Genomic DNA, 13,570 nt, shown 5'->3' on the forward strand with positions numbered 1-13,570 from the left:
ATGCTAAGAGTATGAGAGTATAATACTATCTGCTCAAATTGGCGTTTTACTGCTTCACGAAACGTTCGCGACCCTCATTCAGTGCAAGCATTCATTTATCAGTCTTCGTCAATTCTACCACATGTTTGTACCGAAGAGTTTCGATCTTAAATCCCTATAATGTTTTTTTCGCCGAAAATAATGTTGTAGTTCTACGTTAACAATGCCGTCATGTCTTGGACACCATCCTTCTTTTCATCCTTGCAGCCCGCAATACAATGATTAACGCGTGATTGTGACCCCAATGAAAAAAAAGGTTGAAATCTGCTGAGCTAGAACCACTCCTCAAATATGTCAAGATTATCCAAACTACATAAGACCGTTTGTTGTCATCGGGATGCTGCTAGATGACCGTTACAAACTGGCAACGGTTTCGGAACGGTCGTTGCGGTCGTTGCTTCTCTAAAGTGTACTCTGTAGACCGCATAAAGAGATGGTGTGAATCACGGTTGGTGATATTCACTACTGCCAAAAGCCAATCCAATCTACGGGTTGGTATTGTATCATCAGTAAAGTTTTATTGAAATATTTCTCCTTGTTTTTCGCTTTCACTTCAATTCAGTATTGCGATGTTTTAAGTACGCGAAGTACGCATGTTTGGGAGGGTTTGCGCGGAGTGTTCCTTATACAAGTTCCAATCAAACAGTATCAAAAGAGCAAATCGTATGATGAGTAAGAGTTCTCAACGGTATTATTTAGCAGTAATCGAGCGCGGTGAAGGATCGGCGGAAAAACGTTATACATACCGACAACAAACAAATCAACGCAAAATTGGTTCCTATTGACTATGATAGCTGAATAGGGATCGATTGTAAAAACATCCGCTAGTTTTTCCGCAGGCATCTATCGAGTGATAAAAAGCCTATCATTACTGTAGATTTTTAAAATCGATTGCAAACTTTTTTTTTGTAACGACCTACTTTTGGACGAAGGCTGTAACGAGTGAACGGTTTATATCTTTCTTTGTGCTTCAAATCTTGTGTCTTTAAAATCGAATCTTGGGTGCAATCTGCTGCCTAGTTAGTTCTACTGTTATTGTTGCGTGTTGTTCTCGTTTGTATGTTTTTTGTCGTGTTTCTTGCAAAAGGCGAAATGTTGTCTTACGTGCTACGTGCTTCTATTCGCATCATTGTGTCTTTTTCATTTTGTTAAATATATCGATGATGATGATGCGAAATGATACGTTCGAGTAATAGTTTCCAGTAATTAGCGTTTTTTTCGGTTTATAATTTGTAACTGCTAAATATCAAAAATATATGCTTCGGACCATCCTAATATTATATAGTCTAGATTTAAACTTCGACGGCGACTCTATCGTTTATGTATTTCTTGTCTCTATTCTCTATTTGCTTTCAATGCTTGAATGTCTAAGTTGTTACCATTTGTGGCAGCCGGAACGCATCGTGATGTGTGCTCTATATAATCTCTCTCTCTCTCTCTGGCAGGACTCGATAGTTTCAACTGATTATTCTGAAAAGCTAAAATCTGTTTTGGTTGCTTTGTCAATATAATTATGTGACTCGTTTGAGCGAAATCACTACCTACTGTGACTAGATTCGATTTTTTTTTGCTGGAGTAACTTGTTCCATCTCTCTTAAAATCCTAAATATTCTCTGGGTGTGTGTTTCTCACTAAAACCAAATCTTTGGCCTAAGGTAATATATAAGTGGTGTTCTGTTCCAAACTCTATACTTTATTATATCTTTTTTATTTCTGCAATGTTGCGCGCTAAGCTATCGCAGTGACGATTGTTTTGAGTTCCGCTTTGCCAGGCAGAGTTAGGTCAACCCGTTCCTCCTCCTGTTTTCTCGGTGATGAAAGCACATTTTCCGTCTCCGGATCGCGCGGCTAAAGTGTATCACAAGCTCAAACCTCGTTTAATCTGTTTTAGTTATAATGGGTAGGATTTCTGGACTAGGAAAAATTGGGACACGTCTTGTATTCTGTCTGGTTTCTTTTTTTTTGCGCTCATATGCGTTTAATCACTGACAGTGGGATGGGAAAATTAATACTGATTATCTATTTTCCGCTTTGTCGTCAGCTACGGAATAAACCTTTGTATAGATACGTATCATAATCCTGTTTCTGCTTACACATCGAAAGGTTAACTAAACGTGATCCAAATCATACAATTGATGAAATAAATAATTGTGAATTATATAAATTATTATGAATGAAGGAGCTCCAAACTATGTTGAAATCAGATTATTTCGTATCAGTTAGAATTTCCTTGATATGAATCAGTTGCGAAGAAGGCGATTCACAATAAATCGGCTACATATATCGATTACTGTTCATTGTTACTCATCCCTAGTGAACAGAAATTCGTTCGAACGTTGAAATCTACTTTTGTATTTGAACACCAGCTGAAAAAACACAACAAAGATATGTGAAGCGAACCGTTAGAGAACTTCCGCTTTTCAGAATGACAACAACAAGACTAGTCAAGGCAAGTTGAAGATGATCGTGACATGCAGCAAAATTCCACCAACTTCACACAAATATTCAGTATGTAAAAAAACCACCCCTGTTCGTAATTTGCAATTGTTCTGTTTTTTGTTTAAAACTGGGATGATTATTCGGCTGTTTTAATTTTGTTTCGAATTTTTTATAGTGTTCTTTAATCAAATGAGCTTGAAATTATCCTTATCTTAAAGAGTTGTGTCGTGAGAATCTAAAAACGAAAGCAAAACATGCAAAAAAAGTTTATCCACCCGAATAAACCCAAATATGCTTAGTCCCATTTTGATGTGTATTACGCCGTTCATGTCACTCTATCGAATGTAAACATCGTATACAGTTTTTTGTATTTCGTGATCAAAGTTGGTGTTAGTTGCCCAAAATTTTTCTGAGTGTCCGGAAACTGATAATAGAACATCATGCCACCGGTAGAAGCAACCGTTAACTTGCTGATATCGTCCAATTAAGCAAAAATACAATTGCTGAAATAGTTTAAAAGTTTAAGTAGAGTGGTTCTTCCTGTAGAAATAAACAGTGCACCACCGAAAGCTACGACGTCTTACTTTCTGCTCTGGAGAGCCGTAGTAGAAGAGTTGAAACTGGAGTTCGTCAAGGGTAAACATTTACACCAGCTATACTCAACCTGGGCCCGAGGGCCACCAGCGGCCCATTAGGCTCTTTTGGTTGTCCCGCCTGGTCCATTTTAATTTTGTATGAATAACAATCACGAAAACATAAGAGATAATTTTGGTAAAATGAGATGAGAATAACGGAGTTTAACACATTACACATCTAGACATTAGTTAGTTGTCTAGTTAAGTGGTATTAGTAGATTAAATATCTTCCGATCATTAGGGCTAATCCTGAATAAAAATGAAAATATCAATATGAAAATATTAATATGAAATCATTACCTTTTTTTTTTAAATAAGACTAAAATAAGTCTTTCAGTAATGGTACCAAATCAAATGTCGCGGTTTTCTATGAAATAGTTTTACCGTTAATATTTATTTTAGCTATGAATCAATATTGATGGTTTGCATTCCAGTCGAAGCGAATATTCTTCAATTTTTCAGCAATTTATACATTACGGTTCCCCAAGCCATAAATGATTTAACCCTTTAACGGGTACCGGCATCTATATTGCCACCAACGATTTTTTTCTCTTCTTTAACAATAAATTATTACTTCGGACCTTAGGTGGTAACTTTTTCTGATGTCTAGCAACATGCCTGATTTTTTTGAGCGCAAAAAAATAAAAAAAACTATTCATTTTTGAGCCATTTTTGTGTTAACAACTCCCAATTTAGAGCAGCCCGAGCAAATTTCCCGTAAAGTCATTGAAAAACAGTCATTTTGCTGAAGTTTTCAATGTATATTAATCGTTTAGGACCTGCTGAGTCTGATCATGAGTTTTATTAGTTGTTTTTGTTGAAACTATCATCAAAAATTTAAATACAAAAAAATTATTTTCACCATCAAGTGTTTCCAGCTAGACGGGCAGGTGGCATCTATATTACCACCAACATTTTACGCTACCTGGGTAGGTGGCAACTATATTGCCACCAATTTTTTCAATGTTTTTAATTGTTTCACGTATTAAAAAAAGTATTTTGTGTATTTTAGCATGCTAACATGTCGTTGTATTGGAATTTGCGTTGATTACATGCCTAGTTCTCACGGCTCGTTAAAGGGTCAAATTAAGGAAAATTGGAAGAAAACAATTTTTCCTATCGTGTTCTTGTGGCCGAGTATGTATGAGGAAGGTTCAATATTCAGATATCACTGCTAATAAAACAGACGTAAATTGGTCGCTTGAAATTCAATTGCAGCTTTCTTTCTACGGACAATGTGGATGGAGATAATATTGCATTCTTAGCTCCCCCGTATTCTAGTCATTAAGTATAAACAAGCCATTCACGATTTCAAAACACAGTATTCACAATTCATCAATCATCTAGCTAGCGACCAGACGGGAGTGTTCAGTAGAGTTTCCCAAATTGGTCTTTTACAAGGCTAGAGGCGAATGAACTGATGAATTTGAAAGCCTCTATAATTCGAAACATCATCATCACCATCATCATTCAAGTCGTCTCGCTCCAGCTATCAAACAGCAGTCTTTCCAATGCTGATGTCACACACAATGGTTTTGCTCGATTCTAAGGAAGAATGAATGATAGATATCGCACTGTATGGTGCAATTTTTTTGGGACACCACGTCGATTTGTATGCCGTCTGGTGAAGAGTTCCTCTGTATTTTTGCATCACATCACATTTAAATCTGTACTGGGGTGTAAGTTTAAAATTTCTGAAACAAGAGCGTTACGTTTGGAGTGCAAAGTTTCAAGCGCTAACACCTCTGTCAGTTGTACAAAGTGGTATGTCAATCACTTCATTCGGAAGATGAAAGGTGTATGAGTAATGCTGTTTACTAATTGACCCAAAAACTTGTTTCAATATCTCAAAACTGCAGCGTATAAATATGAGTACCTGTTTGAAAGTTCATCTTAGTCAAGATTTGTCGATGCATGTCGTTGGCTGTGGCTGTGTTGAACAATTTTTTTCGCTTAAGAAAGCATCTTTAGAATATGCAAGAAGCAAGTATTGTATACAGCGGAATCAAAGCAGAAGAAAAATATTAAATAGAAGGTACCCCGTCGGTTTCCATACCGTGGAGATTGTACGAATTGTTGATTTCAAGCGTTATGCGTTATCAAATAGATAACGGTAGTATGGGATAAAGATATAATATGTAGTAAGGGAAAAATACCGCGATAAATACTAAATGCGTTACGTGTATTGTTCTGAGTGCGTGTACTGCTCTCGCGAGGACAAAAATGAATCATTAATCAACCATTTTCAGCTGCGTGTACAAAACAAAACAAACCCATCGGTCCTTCTCAGGGCCACTAAAATTTTCGACTGAAGAGTTGTTTAAGAGTTTTCGATGCATTCTAATCTATTGAATATTCATGTTCGCCTGAAGAGAGCTTCTGTGAATTCAGGAGTGTGTATGGATTTATTGGTGTAATGATGTTGTTTTGAATTGTAGAAGATTTAAAGTTTCCCATTTTTTTCACCGCTAGCCTTGAAAAAGATCAATTTGAAATACCAAATCAAACAACCCGGTCTTGTGAAATACTGTTTGGAAAGCCTTGCTACTTGGATGAATGATAAATCTTGAATGACTAATTTGTGATTTTTTCAATCGATCATTAAACTTTCGTGAGTTCATTGTTTTCGGGTTGGAAGTAACGTAAGGTATTTTTCAACGTTGAGAGTTGTGTTCTTCGGTGAAAAACTGAAGCAGAAATTTTGATTCGATAGTATTGCTTATAATAAGGTTCTTATAATAGGTTGTATAATAGGTTCGGTTCGGATTTTCTGTTACTGTTCTGGATCTGCTAAGATGTTTCGTTCTGGGTTGGAGATGTAATTTTGCTAGGAGATACTGAAAAACTACTTTGATATTCGAGAAACTCAGTATTCCAGTTTCAGTGCTCTAGACAGTGAGCAACATTTTGATGTTTAGAATTAATTTGACAATCTACTCAAATTGCTTCGTGAAACGTTCGCGCTCCGCATTGCTATGTCATTGCTATCACATATTTGTATCAAAGAGTTTTATTATTAAATTTCTTCAATGTTTGTGCTCACCGGTAATAATTTCGTAGCTCTATGTTAACAGTGCGGTCGTGTCTTGAACATCACCCTCCTTCATTCATCTTTTTCTTTTTTTTCTTCATCTTTTTCTTCTTTGGGGCCCGCTGCAGCATGACTAACACGTGTTTGTGGCCCCTATGAGAAAAAGGTTGAGTATCGCTGTTTTAGACGAATGAATGCATCGCTGGGAAAATAAGCGTCTCAAGGACGTTGTGAGCATCTCGAATGCTGAGCTCGCTGAAAACTGCTCCATCTACCGTTGTGACTGGAATCCTCGCACTAGTGCATTCTGACGTGGCGGTGGTGTCGAATCAGTCTTCTGATTGCAATTGCAAAGCCGTACATCTTGAGAATCGCGATAATCTCGAGCAAGTCATCCTTTTACACGAATCGCTCTTCCTGTGTTGCTTTAGAGCTTGTAATACGCACAGCGTGGAAAATTTAACACCTCATTTCGATCCTTAGCTGTTCGGGTAAGGTGTTTGAAAGTCTTTTGCGTGACAGATGTTCGATCAATAATCTCGAATTTTCACATGGATTTATGAAAAAGTGCAGCTACTCACAGCATCAATAAAAAGTGTCAATAAAAAGACGCCATGTCCATAGACTTTCCGAAGGCTTTCGTTAAAGCACCTCACAATCTCGCCGTCTCAAAACTGAATGGTCTACCTCCGTGGATTGTTTGCTGGCTAGAATCATATATATTATCCACAAAGACCTTCGTTAAGTTTTTCTGAGATCTTCTCAATACCGTCGGGTGTTCCGCCAGGCAGTCAATTGGGACCTTTGATCTTTGTTCTTTTTAATCACGACGTGCGTGACCTAAGTGGTCAGTTAACCGTGCGATCAACAAGATGCTAGATTGGTCAGTCGCAGTTCAAATTTGAGTACTCGATGAACCAGTTGACTCTTGCAAGAGTTGATTCCATAAACGAACTTGTACTGGTCCTGGACAGCAAACTACGATTCAACGAACACATATCTATATCGTTCGCGAAAGCTAACGCCATGCTTGTATTTCTACGCCGCAACACTGTGTAATTCGACAACGTTACGCTCTAAAACATTATCTGAGTGGTTGGTTCGTACTGTTCTTGAATAAGGAGTGCGTCCTGGCGCTCATTCATTTCCAAAAAGGCATCGAGTCGCCGAGACTTCCTACAGGGACTCTCCGTTTTTGACACAATTCGTGACTATATAGACAGCGGTAGGCTGCTACAGGAGACCAATCTTCATTCTCCAGCCCGCCGGCTTCGCCATACCAGCCTCTTACGGGTTCCCAGATATTGTACTGACAATGACTATAATAGCCCGCTCGCCAGATGTTGCAGACATTTCAATCGACGTTTGTAAGGATTTCGATTTCAACGTTTACAGAATAGTTTTTGCGAATAGAATAAGTGCCGGTAATCAATCCGGTGACAATCAAGTTACTCTGTGTCAAAGTTGTCGATAACGTCGGTAAATAAACTAGATAAACAATGGAAAATTGCGAGAGCGGAAAATGTTAGTTTCAACAGAAACCGAAGGTCTCTACAAAACAGCTGAATAATGAAGATAACCTCGAAGAGGAGTGGAAGATGATGCCTGGTGGAACATGAAGTAGCGATGAAATATGAAGCGTGTTGCTATGCAACGCAGCCCTGCCACCTATATTTTACTAAATTTAGTTCGGTTTTCGTGATACGGTTGTTTTTTTTTCGACTACAATTTTGCGGTTGAGTTAAACTGTTAATGTTTGGAAAACCGGCAGTATTGAGACGACCGCAGAGTTAGTAGCAGATCGATACGACCCCCAAGTTTGTAACGGATTGAGACGACCATGCTTTAAATGTTTGTAGCTAATCGAGACGACCGCAGAGTTAGTAACGGATCGGGACGACCATGCTTTAAATGTTTGTATCGGATCGAGACGACCGCAGAGTTTGTAGCGGATCGAGATGACCGCAGAGTTTGTAGCGGACCGAGACGACCACAGTTTGTAGCGGATCGAGACGATCGCAGATTTTGTAACGGATCGTGACAACCGTTCTTTGAATATTTGTAGCGAATCGAAACGACCACAGAGTTTGTAACGAATCGAGACGACCGTGCTTCGCATGTTTGTGGCGGATCGAGAACACCGCTATTTGAGCGTTTGTAGCGAATCGGGACGACCGCGTTTCTTATTCAAGTAGCGGATTGAGATGATCGTGATGGTTAGAAAGAATGACGACCGCGTTTGATAGATGTGGTAATTTTATACGATGATGGATCGAAATCTTTACGCGAAAAACGTAATGGGTTTTGAAAATATTTTGAGAGAGCGAGTTTGATAAACATGTATGACGAAAGATGCGGAGGAATGGACGAAGTCATTTCATTTTTGCGCAATCACCGGTAGAACTGAGAAACCCATTCCAATGGAACGTGTTTTTGTCCCACATGATAAATGGGAGATCATCGGCTGAACTTCAACAGCCCCCACTTTAAATTCGGGGGCATATCGGTGTTGTTTATTATGGAATATCGCTCTAAATTGGCGAACATACACGAAGAAGCTTGGATGAGGAGAACTACCCAGAAATCATGAAAACAGCCGTCTTCCTTGAATAGAGAAGACTATGTGCAATACTGTCTCCAACGTGGTATAAATGCCACTTTTCGAAATCATTATATCTTCAGTAAATCAGTATAGCAGAGAACTGCATGAAGCCGGTAAAAAAACCATGATCACAGCATCTGCAAATGGAATAAGTTATCGGGAGGAATTGAATGTATATGTATATAACGATGCTACGCATTCCGTTTAAAGTATACGCCAGAGTGGGTAACGGCGGATAGCATTTTAAAATCCAGCAGGTTTAAAGTAAACATTTGATCATGTATTCGACAGCACAATGAACTATCTATCCCTGAGTTTAGGTTTTTTTTAAGATAAATGATGTGTGGAGGGTGAATGTAATCCTCCTATTACATCAAACATCATCTTACATCTCGCTTGCAATGAGCTGTCTTCCCTTTTATACATACACTCTGTAAAACTTCTATAAGACGACCCTGATTTTATCTCGTTGCAACACAAACAGTTAAAATTTCAACTAGATACATTCATACATTGTTGAATGCTTATAATAAAGTATATTTAACGTCAATTCCGTTCAAAAGAGTTATTTGTTTATTTATTGTGCTTAAATATGATAATTTCAGCTGTCCAGTTTCTATAAGACCACTTCAAAATTCATAAGTATTATCAATGAAAAATTCAAAACGATCGGCTGATTTACATGCCAATAATTGGTAACCTTGCCAATTCGACTAATGACCTCGAGAATTCGTGTTGGAATACTACACCCAAACTAGCGTTGGCAGAAAACATTTCATCTTTGGCAGAAATGATACCATTTACTGTGCTGGAGAGTCAAATGCGCAAATAATGAGCTGTTTTAAAAGTTTAAAAATGGTTCGTATGCGTGCAGACATCTCTTTCTGTTTTCTTTTCTCATTTCATTTGGGATTGTGCAAGAAAAGAGTCCATAGGACGTCAATGGGGATCGAACCAAGGCCGGCTGGAATGCAAAGCTATTTTACACGACCACGCTATCCACATGGCTAATGATGCTTCAGTAGTTGTTCAGCAAATACGTGATATTATTGCACCTGATTAAAAAATGAAGTTGGGAAGTGTTTCCTAAGAGTAAAAAGGAGCGCATGAAGGAGAACAATATCTATCTCGGTCTGGGCCGTGTATGTGGCAAAGTATGCGGAAAGCTTATTTGTCTTTCGTATATTTTTTGTATATATTTTATATATTTTGTATATTTTATATATTGCTGTACCATGTATATTACACAAATGCTTACCAGTATTTGTGAGTCATGACATTTTCTGTTATGTTATGTCTCTCATTTAATGTCATAAATCGGGATGACAAAACATGAGCTAAAAATCAATTTTGGGTGTATTTACCAAATTCTGCTGAACGGATTTCTCGATATTTTTCCATTTTTTCGAAATTGCGACTTTGAGCTCTTCAGTCGTGGTGTACCGATTTCCCTCAGTGTAGATTCTGCGTACAAGGATCCCCCCTAAGATTTTCAACAGAATTCAAGTCGGGAGAGCGAGCCGACCAGTCCAAAAAAATAGTTTTTGGTCCTTAATCCATTGCTTAGTTTACTTGCTGGTAAGAATAGTAGCACTGTTTTGCTGGAATGTGAAATTTTTGTGACGATATCCACACAGAAATGGTAGGAGAGAGAAATCCAGAACATTTGCGTAATCCTTGAATGATGTGAAAGCCATTTTGAGCTTTTCGGTTGCACAGAATTCCGTCCAAACCATGCACGAGCCTCGCTTACGTTTTCTAGTTTACCATCTTTTTTGTAGTATATTTCAAATGGGTGAATAGTTGCTCGCGAGTTATTCCAGTGATAACCCTGTGCCGCATTTTGAATTATGAATGAATAATTCTCTGCAAAATCAGAAGTTACTTTTATTTCTCCTTGGGTCAAAGATTTTTTTTTAATTTCGCAAAAAAAAGCAGACTGCTGTTTGTAAATAAAGTCATACTCTATGAGTTTGTCTACTCTATCAGCAAAATACGGCACAAATTCATCGATTAGTTTTAAAATTGATGAATTGATGATTTGGAAACACAATCCAAGCAACACCGATAGAAAAATAATAATCATTTTTGTAGCCACAGCAGCCGAGAAATCAATAACATTGGCGAAAGATCCTTCTCGACCAGAGGAAGCCGACACAAATCTCGCAAAAGCACGTCATCTCGAGAGCAATATTTCAAACGGTCTGCTGTGAAAAGACTTGTGAAACGTTTTTGTTGATTGTTAGAACCATATACGTCAGGTAACGATAGGAGCTAATAAGATAGAGAGGAGTAATTCGGGCCATATCTACTATGTCCACTGAATTGTAAGTTATTAGCCGCACTTAAACCTTAAACCACATGAGTGTTATACAATTTAAAATTATAGTAGTTTAGTCATCAAAAATAAAGCTGTCAGAAATCAGTGTCCTCCCCACGATTACTTCCTCGATTCGCAACAATTTTGGATGATAGTCTGAAGGAAATGTTAAAATTGACTGAGGATGGATGAACTTTTTTTACATACTGTAAATTGTCGTTGGAAATCAATCAGCTGTGTGTAGAATACGACATCTTATAAAAATAGATTTGGTGTACGTTTAGTTTTGTTTTGTTACCCTTCTTCTTTTTCTTTGATTCTCGGCGACTTATCAAAAGATTCACATGTTTGCCGTAAAATCTAAAGTTTTAAAAAACCAAAACTGGACCATGTAAACTCAGTTTTGGGAGAAAGTGCAACCATTTTACCATTATTAGTCCGGTATTCGAGCATTTATATTCGAACGATGTGAATCAAAATTCTTTTCTTACCAAAAATTTCACTTCGTTTGTTTCACACCAATAGGAAGCACCTTCTCCACGGAAAAAAATAACACGTTAATTTCATTGATCAACACAATTTGAAACGATAGGCAGCACTCTATCTAGTACAGCCAATTCGACCGTTGGTCTCTCTCCCGCGATGATTTCACCATGCTCCCAACTGGCGGCTTCTTCTTGATCGGCGACAGCCGCGTGCTCTTGTCTGTCCGGAAATCGGACCGGCCGACGGTACCGAGCCCCACCCTGCTGGCTCTCGGCTCGCTCGATCCCTTGAAGTACGGATCGAGCCGGATAAGCTCCTTGTTGGCCCCACCGGGGGCCATGCATGGCAGTGCCTTGAGAAAGCCATGCGCTCCTACCGGGATGGGTGGCGCCGGTGGTATACTGGAGGAACACCCGCTGTACAGGAAGGGCATCGTTTGGGTCAGGTTGGTGTGCAGCGTGAGCACCGATTCCACATCCGCCTCGCTGGCTTGCATCAGAAAGTCGTTGAACAGCTTGATCGGAACCATTCCGACCATGTCGAAACTGTCCACGAACGCTTCCGACTCCTTGTTGAACAGATGCAGATAGTCTCCCAGCTGCTTTGCTACCATGGCGCCACGATCCTTCCCGAGTGCCTTGTTGCCGAAATTTCGAAAGAAAAAAGGCGTCTTCAGATGGGCTCCAACGCGGTAAAGAAACTTCATCACCAGCTCCTCGTGGCTATGCTTCGGCTCCGACGAAAGACGCTTGAGAATGTACTCCAGATAGAGCCCGAAGGCACGTCTGGCCTGAAGAATGCTCAGCTCGTGACCATTCTCGATTAATTTCCTAATCTGCAATCGCAACTTCTTCGCCTCATCCACACACTTTGGGGCGGTATGTTTCGGCCCAATCGTTATCGGGAGGGAACTTTCCAACGCCCGTTCGTACTTCTGGATGCGATGGATGATCCGATTCTCGCTCTCACTACCCTGCGGAAACAGTTGAGTGTGCAGCATCTGATTGTAGTTGTGCGGAATGATCATGAGATATGTGCCGCTGCCGGACGAAGTGATTGCTGATGTGGGTATCCCCGTGACGGGGTCCAAAAACGCCGCATAGCGGGACATGCTGTCGCTGGTGGGGAAAATACGCACAAACCCTCCCCGTCGTTCGTATTGTGACCGTGCGAAACGCACGATCTTCAGCTCCTCAGCCGTTAAAGCGCTGAGAGTTGTTTGTAGCTTCTTCGTCGGCTCCGCCTGCTGGGGGTGATCTTTCTTGCCACCGGTACCAGTGCTGTGTACGAAATCAGCCGAATTCACTCTCCGATACGGGGTGGACAGATTCCTAATCTTCTGTCCCTTGCTATCGTAGCAGGCCTTCTGAAGCGGACTAATCGCCGGAATGCCAACCATCGTCAGGAGGTCTGTCAGTAGACATGCTTTCACTTTTGTGTCAAGCGGAGTATCACAGCCCAACGAAGGGGAGAGATTAATCTCCAACAGCCACGGTTTCAGCGTGTCGTCTATCAAAATATCGAAACCGTACAGTTCGAAACAGTTGCCAACGTTGGGCACAAACATTCGACATGCCGACACGATCGGCTGGGTACACGAGAAGATTGCTTTGATAATCAGATCCTCGATGTTCAACATCAACTGCTCCGTATTGCAGCCCTGACTGCGCAAGTGCCTCAGCAATGCACTGAGGGTCCACTTGTGACCCACATCCTCGTCGCCGGCATTGTTCGACTTGATGTAATCTGTGTGGTACTTGTTGATGCTGTAGTTGCACAGATGCATGCATGGGTTCCACAGGTTCTCCGTCGTTCGGTCGTACTTCACTGTTGCCAACCGGACGAGACCCTCCTCGTAGATGTATATGATTAGCGGATCGAACGACGTCACGGCTACGTACAGCCGGATGTCGCACTTATGCCCATCGATGCAGAGCGGATCGGTGATGTATTTGGCCACCACCACCTGCTCGTACGAAGCTATCTGATCCGGCTAGAAAGACATGGGGATAATTCCT

The 13,570-nt window shown here is 40.1% G+C and overlaps 1 protein-coding gene across 2 annotated transcripts in view; it reads right to left on the reverse strand.

Moving 5' to 3' along the window:
* Nucleotides 1-512: 512 nt before the first annotated feature.
* LOC129763401 (tubulin polyglutamylase TTLL5) overlaps nt 513-13,570 on the reverse strand; it is a 100,852-nt gene continuing 87,794 nt past the window's right edge. The window contains exon 6 of one of the 2 annotated variants that reach the window (XM_055762428.1): nt 513-13,545. In XM_055762428.1, the coding sequence (XP_055618403.1) occupies nt 11,671-13,545 (1,875 nt within the window). In that variant the 3' untranslated portion in view covers nt 513-11,670. The remainder of the gene's footprint in view (nt 13,546-13,570) is intronic. The other variant, XM_055762429.1, reaches the window with a different exon arrangement.

The sequence above is a fragment of the Toxorhynchites rutilus genome, chromosome 1 (assembly GCF_029784135.1).
Source record: "Toxorhynchites rutilus septentrionalis strain SRP chromosome 1, ASM2978413v1, whole genome shotgun sequence".
In the NCBI taxonomy this organism is placed as follows: Eukaryota; Metazoa; Arthropoda; class Insecta; order Diptera; family Culicidae; genus Toxorhynchites; species Toxorhynchites rutilus.